Here is a 19,816-nt window from a genome sequence, read left to right as displayed (position 1 = left end):
TTTATTTTTCTTTTATTGATGGTCAATTGGCAGCTAGTTATTGTTTACATTATCATGACAGTGTTTGTTGCTGCATAAAAGCTTTTCAATCGAAATAAAGACACAGTTGTGTTGAAATAAAGTTGAATTTGTGTTTTATATATTTTGGTAAAGTTTGTTTCCTATACCAGCTGTAAAATATTGTCTAGTAAATCTGTTATTGATTTTAGTCTTATTTTAGTCGACTAAAATACCAAGCAATTTTAGTCGACTAAAATACCAAGCAATTTTAGTCGACTAAAATACCAAGCAATTTTAGTCGACTAAAATAAGACTAAAATTAAAACAAATCAGATGACTAAAACTTGACTAAAACTAAAAAGAATTATAGTCAAAAGACTAAGACTAAAACTAAATTAAAATGTCGTGTCAAAATTAACACTGCATGGTAGATCAGTTTATATATGTTTACCTGGATGACATACTGATTTTTTTCTTCATCTCTCCAGGAACATGTGCAACACGTCAGACAAGTGCTCCAGAGGTTACTTGAGAATGGTCTTTTTGTCAAGGCGGAGAAATGCGTATTCCATGCACAGTCTGTTACCTTCCTAGGGTATTTCGTCTCGTCCGAGGGAATATGTATGGATCCTGACAAGGTTAAGGCTGTGATAGATTAGCTAACTCCAGATTCCCGTAAGGCCCTACAGCAGTTTCTGGGGTTCACCAATTTTTATCGACGTTTTATTCGTAATTTCAGCCAACTAGTCTCACTGGGCGTCACTGGTTGGAAGGGTCAGGGTTACCTTTCATTGTTTGGACTGATCATAAGAATTTAGAATATATCAGAACTGCCAAAAAACTCAATTCCAGGCAGGCTCGGTGGGCACTTTTTTTCGACCGCTTTGATTTTGCTCTATCGTACCCCCCGTGTTTCAAAAATGTTAAACCTGATTCTTTGTCCCGTCTTTTTGATCCTTCCGAATGCCCGATGACTCCCAAGTGTATTTTACCTGAGAAAATAGTCGTCTCAGCACTTGTCTGGGAGGTCGAATGGAATGTCAAGACAGCCTTAGAAGGGGTAATGCCTCCGCCCGGATGTCCACCGAATCGTTTATTTGTGCCAGAAGAGTTACGGTCCAAGGTTATTCAGTGGGGGTCACTGCTCTAATGTTCCTTGTCATCCAGGGATAAGCAAACCAAGTGTTTAGTTAAGCAATGATTCTGGTGGCCACTTATGGCTCGCGACGTTCACGATTTTGTTTTGGCTTGCTCAGTTTGCGCCAGTGCTAAGTCATCTAACCGACCTCCAGATGGGCTTCTTCAACCGCTGTCTGTCCCTTCGAGACCATGGTCACATATCGCTCTAGATTTTGTTACCGCCCTCCCACCCTCAAATGGCATAACTGGTGGACTGGTTCTCTAAGGTGGCACATTTCATTCCCTTGCCCAAATTACCTACAGCCAAGGAGACAGCGGTCACTGTCATTGATCATGTCTTTCGGTTACATGGCCTCTCAGTAGACATGGTTTCTGACAGGGGATCCCAATTTATATCCAAATTTTGGAAAGAATTTTGCAAATTGTTAGCAACGGTTAGTCTGTCTTCGGGTTATCACCCTCAGAGTAACGGGCAATCTGAGCGAGCCAACCAGGATTTAGAGAGAACGTTGCGATGTTTAGTCTCCAAGAATCCTTCTTCCTGGAGCCAACAACTCTCTAAGGTGGAGTACGCTCACAACTCGTTACCAGTGTCAGCCACGTGCCTCTCTCTGTTTCAGTGTAGCTTAGGTTACCAGCCACCTGTTTTTCCTAGTCTGGAGCCTGAAGTCGCGGTCCCCTCCGCTCACGCGTTTGTCCAGAGGTCCCACCGCACCTGGACCAGTGCCCGTGAGACTCTGCTCCAGATGAAGGGAGCACACTAAGGCCAAGACCGATCTCCACTGGTCGAAGCCCCATAGACGTCATGGCTTCCTGCCACTCCTTTCACCCAGTCATTACACAAGTTCCTGGGAACCACAATCTCGGAGGACCTGTCCTGGACTACAAACACCTCCAGCCTGGTCAAGAAAGCTCACCAGCACCTACTCTTCCTCAGGACACTGAAGAAGAACAAGCTGTCTTCAGCCATCCTGGTGAACATCCTGGTGTGCGATCAAGAGCATCCTGACCAGTTGCATCACAGTCTGGTATGGGAACTGCTCAGTTGCTGACCACAAGGGACTGCAGAGGGTGGTGAAAACTGCCCAACGCATCACAGGGACACCACTTCCTGCTCTTGAGGACATCCAGAGAAAACGCTGTCTACGAAAAGCTCGCAGCATTCTCAGGGACTCCTCTCACCCAGACCACGGACTGTTTAACTGTTTATTTATTTACCAACAAGCAAAACCAGTAAACTTGTTATTACTTGCACTACTGTCTGTTCATCCAGAATACTGAGTAATCCATTTGCACACAGAAATGTTTTCTATGCACTTTACTGTCCATTGCACTAGTGTTAACGATGTTCATTTGTTCATAGTTTCTGCCTATAGTGTACATACACTTTTACATAATCCTTCTGAATGGTATGTTCATAGTACATTTATCTGTATATCATGCTGATAGTATTTAAAATCTGTAAATTGTGTCCATAATAATGCCTTATCTCTATATTTATTGTAAATTTGTAACATATTGTAGACCTTGTATATTATGTAGTTACTGCTTATTGCACTTCTGGTTAGATGCTAACTGCATTTTGTTGCCCTGTACCTTACATGTGCAATGACAATAAAGCTAAATCTAATCTAATCTAATTTTAAGACAAGTAAAAAGTCAAAAATTTGGCTACAACAGAACAAAAATCATAAAAATATCAGCCTACTTGAAAAACTTAAAGCACTGAATAATAAATATTATATTTTATAAAGAAAATATACAACTAGACTGAATAGTTTTCACTGTATAAATTCAATATACATTCATTCTTAATTATTTTACAAAAGTGATTCACTCAAGGACTGTAAGTGATTTTCTTTCTGATATTTGATTTACATTATTGACAACAGCTATATTTTAGGCTGCTTTAAAGGAAAAGTTCACCCAAAAAACAAAAATTCTGTTGATGTTCTAAACCTGTATGAGTTTCATTCTGCTGTTGAATGCAAAATAATATATCAGGAACAATATTGTGCTCCAGTCAATCTACTCCACAGCCAATCACGGGCTCCCCTCCTTGCTTGGGCCCCAGGGCTTCAGCCCTGCTTAGCCCAGTGGTTAATGCGGCCCTGATTCTGAGACGTAAAATGAATTAACTTTGAAATTGTCATTCTACTGTATTTTCCACCTCAAAATCTTGTGTAGGCTGTGGCTGATGAGCTGCCACTGATTGGATTTAACTCACAAAATAACACCCAGGTCATATTTTCCCCCAAATTCAAAAAGACATGATACAAGATAAAGACCTCAAATGAAGAGCAAGCAAAACCAAAGAATGATATCTTGGGCAAAGCATGGTGCCAACAAGACTGTCGCTGTAGCATGATGCTTAGATGTACATAGTTATACACACAAGAAGAAAAACTTAAGTTAACCAGAGCTTAATTATAAAGCACTCCTTTAAACAAGAGTTACCTGAGTGAGATAAGAACATAATCAGTCAAGACCTTGTGCAAAACATGACAGACATTCCATAAGACATTGAAATCAGTCAATAATATCCCTGAGCTAAGTCTCTTACTAACAAACCTGTTCAATGCTTTCCTGATGTATAAAATGTATACAATTTCAATTTACGTTTTAATTGAATTTATTCATTTACATCTATGTTTGAATTGGATGTCCTCTAGTAGCCAATTAAGTATGAACACTGACAATCTATGAGGCCATTGCAGAGCAATTGTTTCAACTCCCAACTTTTATATTGTATTATATTATGTAATATCTAATCTGCAGTCTTTCTATGTGCTGCACTTACACTCTAAAGTGTGTTTGTGATATGCATGGTGTACAAAATGAGATATTGCGCTCGGCTAGACATAAAGTGCTGTGCTAGTCAACACCATCATGGTGCTGCAAGCATCCTGGGATTTAGTCGGTTCTCACTCTTCACATGGAAACTGACGTTAAGAGTTTGTAAGCTGATGCTTTATACTGAAAAAAAAAAAAAAAAAAAAATCCTCCTGTGAGCCATTACTGTATCTCCTCAAGAGTTCATAAGACCGCAGTAAACTGAGCTGCAGAAGGAAGACTAAAAGGTTTCTGGGTGGATTGCCAGCGGTAATAGCTTAATAGGAGAAGTGAGATTTTCTGCTCTAGTTTTCAAACAGAACACGACCCATGTGACTCTGTAACACAATGAGAGCGCGAATCTCTCTTTATGGTATTTATCTCATGTCACCACAAGCGAGATCTGGAAGTAGCCTAAATGTTGAGCGTATATAAATAAATATATGGCTTAGATACATTAGAGGCGTGTATGTAGTTGCTGAATCTGTGTCCCCTCCCACCCGAGCTTGAGCGCACTGAATGCGCAGGAGAGAGAGAGAGTGATGATGGCGGAGGAAGATCGGCGCTGAGCGCATCTTTATATAATTGCGTTCACTGAGCTTATTGCAATTATAAAACATAATCGGCTTGTTCGCTAGATCCAGCCATGGGTAACGAGGCGAGCCTGGAGGGCGGTGAAGGGGCCACTATGGTGGGGATGACGGTTTCAGCACCGCCGAACTCTGGACAGCTCCTGAAGCCCGTAAATGGCGCAGCGGCCGGCGCTGGAGCATCCCCGGAACACAGGGCGGGGGTGAATAGGTAAGACCAAGGCTCGCGTTCCTATCAGATTATTTGACAACAATCGCTATGGGGCTATCTCTTTTGCATTTCTCCCCCTCCTCGAATAAGATCTACGGTTTGACAGCGAGAAGCCTCGTGATTGATTGTAAGCGGAACGGATCGCTTTGTGATGCTGTGATGCTTGTTTCTAGGCTACGATCTCGGTTCACGAACATAAGTGTGCCGTTCACTGGGAGGGGAATTAAAGACGGGGTTTCTGATGCGCTGACGTCGTCAGATCAGAGAGATCGACACACCTGAGCCTCAAGATGACAAACTGAGAAACCAAAAGGATGCTGAGAGAGAGAGAGAGAGGGAGAGAGAGAGAGAGAGAATTGTAGTGAATGAGAATTGTTCCCACATGCATTTACTGCCACGCGCTTGAATATTTTATCCACCAAATATTACAAACAGAGTGTCATATTTGATGGTGGTTGTTCGTTAATTTATCAGCAATCGCTCCTTATGACAATTGGCATGCAATAGAAGTCTGCTGAATATATAGCGACGAATTACGCAGCCATATCATCGTTTTGAAACACATGATTCATTTTTCAAGATTCTTTTCGTTACTGTTTGCTGCTGAAGTGTATCTGTGCATGAGTCGATTTCTCTAAAAACACTCATTCTGATTTCACGGTCAGCGAATATCGCTGCTTTCTGTAAATGGCTGTTGGTATGATGAAGGAGTAGCTACAACTGTAAGTGCTTTTACATGAAGAATTGATAGCACTGCAATACACGCACAGCAGCTCATTCATCCCTTCATCAGCAGCTCGAAAGAGGAGTGACTCATATTTACATCCGAGGCTATATCTGATCTCTGGCGTAAGATGCTAAGAATAGGATGGGATATTTGTGTTTTCAGATCCCGTCATTCACTACCACAGCACATCTGTGTTTTTATTCTGTCGAGGATGACGTGGAGGAGTGTTGATTTTCATTTGCACTCGAACGATCACATTAAAAACACGCTCAAACACCGCGCCTGCTTCATTCATTCTGCTCGCTCCAGTTTAGTCGCCATTCGGCTTCAAAGATGGCCCATGAAACTAGTTCAAACGCTTTCATTTATAAGAAACTGTAGTGTAATCTTTTGTAAACTGTTTACAAAAATTATAAATCATTACTTTAGGCACATTAATTCCATTTTAATAAGCTAGTTTTATAATGTAATAATCAAGCAATGCTGTCACCAAATGAATATGGTATTGACAATTGCACATATGAAGTTGAGTGCCAACGCATGAATGGGTTGCAGGGATGCAGGCTCAGATCCTTGCTGTTGTCTTGCCATCAAATTTTCAAAAAACATTTCAGATGTATTATAGCCAAAATTGTCTGATGATGATCCGAGCCAAATTTGGTGGAGATCCAATGAAGACTACATTGGTTGTGTCAAATTTGCTTGTCCACTAGGCTATTTGAAGGGACAGACATTTTGTAGCGGTGTCCAAACCAAAGCTAACTCTACTGAGTGAGCACACTTATTCGGTCCCATAATGCACTGCAATGCTGAGTATACAACCGTTGAACACTAGATAATGCCAAGAATTTAGTGTGTGGGTTGTGGCCAATTTATTACTGTCTCACCAAAAGATGGCGTCCACAGCTGAATTGCACAGATGTAAGTTCCTCAATGGTTTGTTAATAAATTATTTAATTACCATTTTTTTACAAGCTAGTTTCCATGACAGATTTCAATAAAGATAATTTTGTTACTCTTGGAGCTTACCAGATAAGGACTGCAAGCACATCCACATTAGCTGCATTTCCATTGCACTTCAAATTGTGCAAACTGACATTACAAATTAAAAACACGGCTAATGGAAACGTCAATTTATCAAGAAACTTGTATGTATCGCAAACATTATTTTACGCTCGCATTAGTTTTTTTTTTTTTTTTCAGGCAATCCGAAAAAGGAATATATTGTAAAACTGCAATGGATTTTATTTTTATTTTTCTGTGTTTTCACAGTTTTGCACAATTTTACACAGTTTCGCTTTCATATGCTACTATAGATCACCAAAAATAATTTAGAATAACTCAATTAAAAACACAGATGAGGAAAACGCGGAAACGAGAGAGCATATGCATAGGAAAAATAATGTAATTATCAACAATATACAGCATGTAAAGAAAACTGCCTAATGTAACTGAGTGAAATGTCGACCCAGGAAGCGGTAAAGGACTGTGCAAGCTTAGAGAGTGCTGATGGAAGCCTACTGAATATGATCCAGATGTAGTATTTGATAAATTATGCGATTTTTTCTTTTTCCTCAAAATGTTTTTTTTTTTTGAAAACTATTTATAAGAATTAGTGTGATGAATGAATCCATTATTCATTACTTGAATTCATTATTCATTGCTTAAAGCTAGAATCGTTTTCTTTCTTCTTTATTTTGATTGCATGTTCAGATATTCATCAAAATATTCTAGGGGCCATGAAATGTTTGTAAAAAATCTTCAAAAATGATTGCGGGGAAATAATTAATATACTATAACCTCCAGGATACGTGGTCGCTGTCAAGTATTAGGGGCTTTTCTTGCCAATAATGTTTGGATAACCCCTTATTTACATCGCACACATCTGAAGTGACCACTGGAGCTAATCAACCCACTGAAGTCAATGCTTGTGATTACACCAGCTGCCATTTTGAAATAGTTTTTAGTCAACATTTATGAAATATTGCAAAAGTTTTGCACAAATCTGTAATGGAAACGCACCTTTATTAATAAACAGCAAGCATAAAGTTTTCCTTCCAGCACACTCAGTATCCAAATTCGCTCTGTTTTTTTTTTTTTTTTTTTTTTTTTTTTTTTACTTAAGTGGACAAATGGTGGAAATATTGGGGTGGGAATGACAATACAATTCAAAATGTTAGACAGACATTCATAAAGGTTTGGAGGGGATTTTAATATCTAATCAACCCTGAAAATAATTGAGATTCTGGCAATGCTTGCAATGGAATAAAACAAAACAGAACTTATTAAGTAACTTGACTTTTCTTACACAAATACGGCAGAGAAGTGTAGTGCTAGTGTAACTCGAACACTACTCAACTTCATTTAATTAAAATTTTTGATCTGTAAAACAGAATAATTTTTCCTGAATAAGTAGTGAAGAAATTCACAATTCCCATTCCCAGGTTAGCTAGTGATAGGCTCATCAGAATGTCATGCGGTAACACTGTAATTCATATATAAACAGTGTCTGATGCTTTTAGTGCAACGTATAATATTTAAGAGTGTGTATGAGCCTGTGTTTAAAAGGCTTTTGCATGGTACACGCTGTGTATAGATGCTTTTCGAGACACATGGGAATCAGTTTGGAGTGCTAAAATGCAATCAGTTTCCATGGGAACAAACATTGTGGTCTGCTTGTGTTAGCGAGTGAAAACATCCTGCATCTGAGGCATTTACTGTGTAAATATTATTGTGTCTATTCACACTAAGTCCAAATGGCCCACTTTGTTGGCAGAGGCTTATTACACTAACTCTGCCCACCATTGCCTGGTGGTATGGAGACTAAAAATGCTGATTTCGTTTTTAACGCAACCAACACAAGTTTTCTGCCATTTCTGGATCCCACCATGCTCAAAACCATAGCTCCCTTTCTGCACCTTTGAGAATCTAATGCTAATGCTATAATAGCTTCGGTCATATTGTATGCTGTGTTAAATGAAATGTATTTAAGCAGTTGGTTTTTATTGTGATTTTATATTTGTTACTCTCCGTTATTCTGTTAATCGGAGCATAGATGGACTAAATTAAAGTCACAGGACAAAGCATAGTCCCTGTTGTATTAAAATAACATTAATTAGAAAATATTGTTTGATCGGTAGTGAATAAAGGCATCTCTGATTGGTAAATGACATGCTGAGGCTATCCAGAAATTATCCAGTCATATAATATGAAAAAACGAGTTGAGAGATGCAGTACAATGAAGACGTTGGCAGAACCGTGTGAGGTCCCAAGGTTCCTACTTTGAAGGTGATTGAGGCGTCCTTTTGTATCTTGTATCAATAAATATCTTTTTTTGTTTTTAATTTTTCATGGCTGGATACTTTCTCAACAGACCTCATAGACTCTTTTTGTCTTTCGTGGCAGTCTCCTCTAGCAGTCATGCATGATAAATCAGCATGATTCTCATGAACGAGCTTGGCAAGCAGCACAACTGCACGTAAAGTGTAAAACAGTGATTTCCAATCCTGGGGACCCACCGCTCTGCAAATTTTGTATGCCTCTCTTATCGGGCATACTCAGTTCATTTAATAGGGCTTTCTCCTTATGAACTGATGATCTAAAATTCATGAACTAAGACACAAAATGTGCAAAACGGTGACTCATTTCTTTATTTAACCAGGTTAAAAACTCTTAATTGAGATTTACTCTTTTACAAGAGTGACCTGGCCATGAAAGAAGCAACAAATAGCATAGTGTATAAGTTAACATCATAACACAAAACATAAATCAAAGATCACAACAACAATTCACCAAAGGATAAGACATACAGCTTGTTAAAAGTAGCTTAAATTCATGTAATGATGGATCACGGTCACTTTAAAATGTAACAGATCATTTGAATGTAGTTTGTAGCATAACTTTGATTAAGAAAAACTCAGACACAAATAAGATTGAGTTAGACGACAAATATAATTATAAATAAAACCATACCAATTAAAACTTCTTCAGGTATACAACAATGGCAACTTAGCCTTTTCATATGAAGTACAATGATGTGTTTGATAACTACAACCAGTAATAAAATGTAAAACACTATGAAATACAGGATACATTTACAGGATTTTAGCTAATATCCCTGGGCATTCATAAAGCAGATCACCATAATCCAAAAGTGGTAAGAAGGTAGCAGATACAAAATATTTCCATGCTTTAAAATAAAATAAAGATATATTTCTTTAGTAAAACCAAATTTTCTAGCTTAAGTTTGCATACAGATGGAACTTTGCATTTGGAATGTTTTCGCATAAATTAATTAAATACAAGGAAAATAAAATAGGTCCCAGAACAGACCCCTGAGGGACACCTTTAGAAAGTGACAAAATAGATGAAGTAAAACTCTTTAGGACCTGCAACTGAAATCCACTGGTGTAAAATGCTCTTAATACCTTGAAATATATATAGTTATAACTCAATATCATGAAAGTACGTACACAATACATATGAGACACAATGGGGATTAGGGGTGTTGGATAGATGCATATCATATGCATACAAAAACTGTGCAATAAATGCACACCAAAGTCTGCATGTAAATATCACACAAAATACTTTTATTTATTTTATTTATTTTTTGCTATTTGTATGCATTTTCATTAGACCGGGCTCTTAGTTTACTTTCAACATTGCTTGATGTATAGCTTACTGTACTATGAGTACTGGATAAAATAACCTGTTATTCTATCAAATAATTAGGCTGGAAGGCTGTTTTCCCCCACATTTTTTTTAACAGTTTTTATACCTAAGTTACCTAAGTTAGGTTTCAACACCTAAGTTACAGCTTTGCAACACTCCATGAGAACAGATTTACCTTAGAGTTGCTGGTTACACTATAAAATAATGGTGTTCTCAAGATACTGTAGTCTTACTGAGTGCATGCGACAGAGGTGGCAGTTCAAGCTGAGTGAAAGAGAAGTGAAGCGTAATAAGCAGGCTGGTGTTTGGGCAAGGCTAATGGCTGGTCCCAGTAGACATTTACATTTAGTCATTTAGCAGATGCTTTTATCCAAAGCATCTTAGAAATCAGGAACATCACAAACAATTAAAGAGTACACAATACCAACATTTAACAGTAGGCTAGAGTAGAGAAGAAGTAAACTAACCATCTAATGTGCTCTATGTTTCCTGAACAAAACAACCAAAGGCACAGTATTTTAAAGCTGTGTTGCATTTTAATTCTAACTGAATTGTGGCTGTGCAGGGACATACATTTATTACAGAATGTCAGTCAAAGGACCATAAACAAATACTATTGAACATTCATCAATAACATTTCATCTCACTCTCTACCAAGAAAATTCTGTTTACGTCCCCCTGAATCTGTCAGCTGGCTTTCCACCTAATAACCCTTGGGATTTTTGGTTGTAATTGAGTTCAGTGACATTATTCTGAAGAAACGACCATCAAGTTGAACTGAGGTAAGCCTTTGGCCTGTATGGCATCAGTGGACAAATCTGATGATGTTAATGATATGTTCAGCATATTGCTTCTTTACATGCTTAAAACTCACAGCTATTCCCAGTAAGCAATCATTACCATGCAGCAGTAATTTTTCACACCAAAGTCACCATTCCATAAAAACACAATTAACCCATGAATTATTGTTGATCACAAAAAGCATCTGCATCTACAGTTTTGGCATAATGGATCTCTGATGTTGATGGGGTCGACATGTAATATCTTCAGAAATATTCAGACAGCAATGAGCCAATAACTTAAAAATTTTGCTCTGATTAGGGGATTTAAATTCTTGAAACCTGGCAACCGCATCTATGAAAGTTTGTAGAGACATTACTAATATAAGATAATGCAAATGCTGAATTAAAATGAATTGTTTTCAGGATACATAACCAGTGGTCAAATATCACAAACAATTATGGCTCATAACAATTAATAAATTATGCTTAATAATAAATTAACAGTTCATATTGGCGGCTGTTATAGTAAAACCTCAGTAAATCTTCTCAAACGAGGTAAACATTTAATGCTCATTTTATTTGCAAAGATGTTAGCATCATAGCAGTGCAGTGGAATTTTACATTAAAATCTCACAGTAGACCTGCACCTTTTTCAATAGGTTATTTAAATCAGAGGATAAACTTCAGGGTAGAAAATTACCATTTATATCAAATTTGTAATTTTTTTTTCAGATGAAAAACAACAATAGCAACATACTAAGATTATAAGTGCACCTCAGGAAACATTATAAAAAATAATATTTTAAGTATTTATTTTTAAAATAAGATACATTCACATGGGATATAATTTGAAAGCGTTACAACTAGATGTTTAAGAAACATCATCAGTAGATCAAGTTCATTTTTATATAGCAGTTCACAATAAGAACAATAACAATAGAGAGGAACTATTATGCAAAATTAAATGACCAAAAATGCAAAATTGCTCATTTCTGAAACCATGGGCGTAGGTTTGGTCTCAGCTTTGGTGGGGACACCCCCATAACACTACTACCCCCCCCCCCCAGGGAATTATTTTGCTGTAAAATATCATTGATTTAATGGTGATTTAGTATAACTGTATAATCTCAAAAATGCACTCTCAAAAAAAAAAAATCTGAGACTGTGTAATGCTGAACAACCAAACGTTTTATTAAGATCAATTATTATGTAAATTAGTCTTTACACTAACAAAAAATACTCTGCCACAAGGAAACAAATCTAAATAAATAAATATAATAACCTTTTTCTATTATAAACACTATTTACCGTCCAGTACACTCACGTTTATGTTGACTGCAAGATTCTAAGTTAAGGTACAGGCTAATTGACTTACTTGCTAACGTAGCATTCTATCTCGGTAATACTATCACCAGTTAATACTATTTTCCACAGTAGAATCTGCATTTGAAAGCCTGGTCAGTCACTACTGCTAGTTTTTTTGTGGCTAGCTAGTTATTTTGCTTACTTACACTCTGACTCTGCTTTATGAAAAAGCTTCTTATGTCCCCTTTCTTCTTCTTGGGTGGCATCTACAAAGTACAAAAAGGGGCAAAAAAACCCCGAAATATTAAAATGTTTTTACTCTGGCCTTTGTATGTGGCAGAGAGACAGCCCTGGTAACTTACCATCGGCGTCGTCAACATGCGCACAAACCACCCGCTCACTGCTAGTTCAAGCACAAAAGTAATCCCGGCCCGCGCGTGTAGCCTGTCAGATACCCCGCCGCCAATCAAATTACGGCGTTTCTTGTACTGTCGTCGTCCTGGCCGTTAGAATCGATCAAAATAGCAGTGCAAAGATCCAAATAGCAGTTCAAAGGAGCTTGCTTAATATTGGTGGGGACAAATTTGTCATCTCAAAATATTGATAGGGACTAGTACCTAGTGTCCCCCCCTAAACCTACGCCCATGTCTGAAACCCATTTTGACATCCTGCCATGACTGGTTTCAGAATTTACCCTATTAGCTAACACTTTGTATTATTTGCCTCATAAGTCAGATTTCTGTGCTGGAAATAATGTCACAACTGACTTGACCGTATTCCAGCACACAAGTTGGAAATCCATTGATATAAATACCAATCGATAGAAAGTGGTATTTTACACTGACAAGGCCAACATATCATGCACACCAGGGGTTGGCAACCTTTGGCACACATGCCAACAGTGGTATGCAGAGGGATAATCACTGGCACACAAGCAATAGGAAAAACTGAACAACTGAAAAACTAATCTACAGATGCGCAAGTCTCCAGTAAATCATGTACACCACTGTTGCACACATGAGGATCTTCAGATCAATGCCTCAATGGTCTAACAGCAATTGTCAGTGTCAATATAATTGAGATCTCCAAATAAATCAAAATAAGTTTACAGTTCACCACAGCAGAGTGCTAATTCCAGCGCAAAGCGTCAGTTTAATATTGAAAGAGAGTGAGATCAAAACTGCAAATCATTTAATATTAGTCAGTGGATTTACAACAAAAATGTTAAATGACTGACAGCTATATACAGTGATGCAAACTATGCTACCTTTTTTCTTAATGCTATTTTGAGAGAGATAAACCAAAGTTGCATGTGAATTACCTATATCTTTTTACAAACAATAAAGCTGTGAGTTTATTTCAAAAACAGCAGTTTTACCCCCCCCCCCATTTGTAACAAATAAAATGTAGCGACATAGAGCAGCATCAACAACAAGTTTTTGAGCTCCTGAATGTTTCTGTTTATGCAAATTTTACCAATTTACGCATCGCAGTCTGCGTTCTTTGTGTGCGAGTGATGTGTGTGTTTGTGTGTATCAAATAAAGCTCTGATTAACCTGAAATGTTTTAATGCACTATTGGCCTGTCACACACACATACAGTGTTGTTCAGTAGATTGGTACAGCCATTAAAAATGCCATTTCATACCCAAAAGGGTGCCGACGCCTGATATACACAAATAGAGGTGGTTTAACACAACAAACAGAAATGGTAATAAACAATATATTACTACTGTTTCACTTCTGTATTGGGTCTGAATTCATTGTTCAGTTTGTTCGAGTTTACGAGCTGGAACCCTGACTTGAGGCAGTGATCCAGTTATTAAGTTCCTACTGGAAACTTGCAATCTATGACTTCTGAATACAAATGGAACGCACCATTAGATTCTCCTTTGAATGAGCTGTAAATGGCTTGCTATGTTTACCTACTCAGTACATCAACTAGAAAAACACAAGAATTACTCATTTATATGGTAAACAATAAAAATGTTACATTGTTAGCTGTAAGTAAGCATAAGAGTGTCCATTTACTTGTGGCATTTACTTGTGGCAGTTAAATTTAAAGGGAATATTGTCGGGGGGGGGGGGGGGGGGTGAATCAACGAACTAAAGTCAATTATTTAGCTTATGCTACGGTTAACACACATCAAAACATTGATCAGATGATATATTTCAAGGCATTATTCTTTTCTTTTTTTGTACTTAAAACGCTATTATGGGTAGGATTTATTTCTTCCACATCTCATTATCCAACGTCTCCGTAGCTATTTCCAAAACTTCATTTTAAACCGAGTAAAGGTGGCTTGAGCTGTTAATAGCAGACTGATCCAGTTAATAATTAAGTTATAAGAGAGAAATATATATATATATATATATATATATATATATATATAGAGAGAGAGAGAGAGAGAGAGAGAGAGAGAGAGAGAGAGAGAGAGAGAGAGAGAGAGAGAGAGGGATTATCTCTGTGAGTCTATGCATCTCTCAAAAGTGTTCGGCAGCAATGTCTGTACTAATAGTGAAACTTTAAGATCGTTTTATTCACAGTGCTGTTTTTACCTCACTTGTGAGAAGTCATGTAGTTTTTAAGTTGTTAAACTGTACTGATAAAATTGCCAGAGTAGCGCTAATAAAATTAGCGCATATATAAACGTGTGTGCAAACTGTATGTGGATCTGTGAAGGAGAGAGAGTGGGAGAGAAAGAGTGCTTAAAATGTAATTTTGTGGCAAAAACATGGAAATTATCTGTCGTTTTTATCCCATTGCTTACTATATTTATTTGTTTGGCCAGTGTCATTGTTAGATTTGGTTTATTTGCTGTTTTAGGCTGTAAGGACTTTTATAGGCTCACGATGGGACCGCAGACGGCTGCTTCAGTGCTTGTCTATCCAGTGTTTGCATTGTTTATGTTCGTCTTTCCTGTTTTTTTGTTTATCAAACACAATCAGTTTCGCCAGGGATGAACTGCTGAACATTCGGCAGAACACACCAGAAAATCTTTTACCGGATTACAATTATTTGTACGTTTTACTGAACGTTGTAATCGGCAGAGCAGCTGCGTTGATGAATCGCTTCAGAACGCGCAGACGGGGGGAGAGAGCATACGTGCTTATCAAGCTCAGAAAGCGTGTATTTCGAATGCCATTGCCTAGCATCCATCTGGCAAATCTCTGCTCTCTACTCAACAAAACAGACATACTTCTGCTCTTCCAAACAAAGGAAGATTTCTCACATTCTGCTGCTCAGTGTTTCAAGGAAACCTGGCTGAACCTGATGCCGTTCCAGACAGCGCGCTCCATCTACTCAGCTTTCAGCTGTTTCACGAGTTCACGATTACATATAATTAGCTGAGGTATGGTATGCATATTTGACTTTTCTGAGAAGTCATCTTGTTGGCAGGCCGGAAGAGCCTACGTACTCCGGGAGCAACTCAGGCTTTGGAAGGGTAGGCCCTACCGGCTGCAGGTATTGAACTACGTGGTTGTGAGCGCCCCGGTCAGTAGGGCTCGAGCCGATGCTCAACGGGAGCTTGTGGCGTTGGAACAGTGAGCCCTACCGGCTGATGAGGAGGAGCAGCGTGGTTGTGATGCCCGACCAGGAGGGCCGGAGTTGCCTTGACCGGAATAGGTCACAGTGTCGGCGTACGGGCCCTACTGACTGATAGCCCCTACTATATTAAGTGGGCAAAGGGCCTAAGGCTGACCGAGAGGGGCCATGAAGCCTCCGACTGGAGATTTGAGACTCAGGACAATGGACGTCTGGGTCCTCTCGTTTGGCAGATAAAAAGCTTTGGGCTAGCCGACAAGGAGGACTCTGGCGACATCTGAAGGGAGATCCAGATTACGGCATCAGATGGATGAGACTTGCTTGTGGCCGGCAAGTATAGAAACCCAACCGGGAAAATAAATAAATAAATAAATAAATATATATATATATATATATATATATATATATATATATATATATATATATATATATATATATATATATATATATATATATATAATAAATAAAAAATAAACCACCTGCAACTGGCTGCAAACAAAAAGAGTGAGATAAACCTCAGCTATTGATCCAAAGAATAACCTAGACTAGGCCAGTCTTATTGGTGCTCTTGCTCTTGCAGGTGAAAAATGACATGCCTATTTGTTAAGCATCGAGATAGTCTCAACTGTAATGTTACAAAAACTGCATTCTTCCATCTTAGAAACATTGCCAAGTTTCGAAACATGTTATCTGTTTCTGATGCAGAAAAGCTAGTTCATGCATTCATGATCTCTAGACTGGACTATTGTAATGCACTTCTAGGTGGTTGTCCTGCTTCGTCAATAAACAAGCTACAGGTCGTCCAAAATGCAGCAGATAGAGTCCTTACGAGGTCAAGAAAATATGATCATATTACCCAAATTTTACAGTCTCTGCACTGGCTACCTATGAAGTTCCGTATCAGTTACAAATTATCATTACTTACCTATAAGGCCCTAAATGGTTTAGCTCCAGCGTACCTAACTAGCCTTCTACCACGTTACAACCCATCACGCACCCTAAGGTCAAAAAACGCTGGACTTTTGGTCATTCCTAGGATAGCAAAGTCCACTAAAGGAGGTAGAGCTTTCTCACATTTGGCTCCCAAACTCTGGAATAGCCTTCCTGATAATGTTCGGGGTTCAGACACACTCTCTCTGTTTAAATCTAGATTAAAAACACATCTCTTTCGCCAAGCATTTGAATAATGTATCTTTTTAATTGTGAGTGTAGTTGATCAAAGGTGCATTTTTATTCATTAGCTTGGGTTAAACTAATTTTACTTTGTTGGATCAGCAGCTATGCAAATGATGTCTGTATTTTGTTTCTATGTTTCACCACGGGTAACTAGGATTTACACAAACTCCAGTCTGGATCCAGAACACCTGAGAAGAGATGATGCTGACCCTCAGAGGACCCCAGATGATGCTAACCTTGAATCAACAAACAGAACTAACAATTATTGCTAAATGTGTGACTGAATCATATAATAACTTAATTGATAATATTGATAGTTCATCGTCTAGCTGACTACGTCTTGTATTATTATTATTATTTTTATTTTTTCTAAAATCCTGTCAAATGTGCACAAACTACAAGCTACTACTAAATATTGTAGAAACATAATTTTCTGTAAAGTTGCTTTGTAACGATTTGTTTTGTAAAAAGCGCTATACAAATAAACTTGAATTGAATTGAATTAATGAAAACCACATCATACTTCACCCATATGACATCAGCAAGAAAAAAGTCCACAGTCCCATTCTGAAATATTGAACCAGCTAGCTTGCGATGTTGCTTGCAGTGGCCAGTGTAGGCTGATGCTCTGCTGTATACATCTGGTGGTGGTCCATATGGATCTCCGTCGCTTCGCCCCCTCGCCCCCTACAAGAGAAACGTTTGAATCCAAGATGCTTCTATCTGCTTTCTCACCTCAGCAAAGGCCTTTTGTTTCTTAGTGTTGTCCAGTGTTTGGAATAACGGAGTTTAAAAGAACGGCGTTAGGCAACAACGTTATTTTTTCAGTTACGAGGTAATCGAACTAATTACTTTTTCCGTCGTTACAACGACATTAACGTTACTGAACGTTAAATTTGGTGCGTTACTATGCATTGATTTAATAAACCAACTATGCAATCCGAATGCACCCCTGGCTCAAACAGTGAGTGAGCAGGTGGGTTAATAATGAGATAAGTGATTATGATTAGCTAAGGCAGAGTTTCATGGTAGCCAATCAGAGCCAGTGTTTTTACACACATGCCGGCACACGTGGCAGCACCAGCGGCGCCAAATACACACACACACACGCAACAGTGACACTTTTCTTACAAAGATAATACTTGAAGTGCAGGATAAAACTCTTGCTGTCTGTTGACGTGCAATAAATATAGAAAGTTATGTACGAACACCTGTCTGTTCTACTCATTTTAACTGACTTGTGAAAAAAAATACAAATTCTCTGACATATATCAACTTTTTTTTTTTTTTTTACAGTAACGCAAATAGTTATTTTCCCTGGTAACGAGTTACTTTTATTATAGAGTAATTCAGTTACTAACTCTTTTTTTAAAGTAACGTTCCCAACAGTGGTGGTGTCTGCACTGAAATCCGGGAAGAAGCGCAAAGTGTCTGTGCCATTTTTAACGGGAAAAATGGCTCTTGCACCATTAAGGATTGCTTGTCTATCAGTATAATCTATCAACTTAATATAATTGTGATAGGGCGGCTAACGTTGGTGTTTCTATCAGTGTACATGCGGTGGGCTCGCTCTGTTTTTATGTCTCGGTTAGCAACAGATGGGATCCACGTAGGTAGATTCGCCTTTAAAAAGGCGATACAGTTGTCACCCTCCACTCCTTCCCTCAGCCCAACTAAACGTAGGTTGGAAATTCTACTTCGGTCTTCCATGTCTGCCACCCTGGAGCACAGCTCGTAAATTTATAGTCTCATAGCATTGATCTTGTCTCTATCATGTCCGGCTGCTACGTTTCAGCGTTTAACAACTTAAATTATGGCCTGCTCCTCGCACTACTATTATATTCTCCCAGAGTGGACTGCAACTGCAATGCATCGTCATTTGGACTACTGTGGTACTGCTCTTTGTCACATCTGTAATAAATAATTATGATTAAGTTACATGTCTATCTGTTACGTTTCTCTTATAAACTGGATACTTTATACAGAGTCTTTAATCCAGTTCTGGGCCACTTCCGGGGCCGTCATTCTTTGCGGTACTTGGGCAGAGGGAAAAGTCATTGTGTGGCCCGGATCTGGGCCAGAACACATTTACAAACTTTGAAAAGCTGCTGACGGTTAAATGTCATGATTCTATGTTAGATTTTAGGCTTGATTGTTCAGAAAAGAGCAACTAATGGAGGGAATATGTTTAGTGACTGTAGATGAACTCTGATTGCAGTAATCTGCATGTGTTCTGACATCAGACATGCAAATCTTGAAACCTGGTAACTGAAAGGTGCACTCATTCTCTTTACTTATCATCCATATTACTTTTTAAATAAATGGGACATAAAAAAATAAATAAATAAAACTTTTATTTTACATGGCATACACCACCTTAAAAATACAATCATTGCTCATAGCAGATAGCATATTTTTATAATGGTACTGTAAAATTTGGATATGATATATATATATATATATATATATATATATATATATATATATATATATATATATATATATATATATATATACAATTGGGTCTGGGCTATATAAGGCTCAGGTGTGCCTCAGATTTGGGGATTCTGGTTTACTTAAGGCTGAGAATTGCCAACAGTAATAAAACCTGTTTTGGCCCAGATCAGGGCCAGCTAAGGCTGATTAACTGTGTAAGTCATTATAATCAGTAATTATGTCTCCACTGGATGCTACAAATGCCTCCAATGCAGTGGGTTTAATTGTTTTGTCTCGTCGTGATAGGACACACGGCATCACAGTATGGAAAGGAGCGTAACATTTCCGTCACAAGCTTGAGGTAATTGCCCAATCACAATGCACTGGATAGCTGGCC

At 38.2% G+C, this 19,816-nt stretch overlaps 1 protein-coding gene across 6 annotated transcripts in view; it reads left to right on the top strand.

Moving 5' to 3' along the window:
• The first annotated feature begins 4,183 nt into the window (after positions 1-4,183).
• bsna (bassoon presynaptic cytomatrix protein a) overlaps positions 4,184-19,816 on the top strand; it is a 126,042-nt gene continuing 110,409 nt past the window's right edge. For 3 of the 6 annotated variants that reach the window (XM_026270699.1, XM_026270700.1, XM_026270698.1), the window contains exon 1: positions 4,184-4,773. In XM_026270699.1, the coding sequence (XP_026126484.1) occupies positions 4,619-4,773 (155 nt within the window). In that variant the 5' untranslated portion in view covers positions 4,184-4,618. The remainder of the gene's footprint in view (positions 4,774-19,816) is intronic. The other 3 variants (XM_026270703.1, XM_026270702.1, XM_026270701.1) reach the window with 1 other exon arrangement.

This window comes from Carassius auratus, chromosome 8 (genome assembly GCF_003368295.1).
Source record: "Carassius auratus strain Wakin chromosome 8, ASM336829v1, whole genome shotgun sequence".
NCBI classification, from domain to species: domain Eukaryota; kingdom Metazoa; phylum Chordata; class Actinopteri; order Cypriniformes; family Cyprinidae; genus Carassius; species Carassius auratus.
This window is presented reverse-complemented; position numbering and strand designations above follow the sequence as displayed.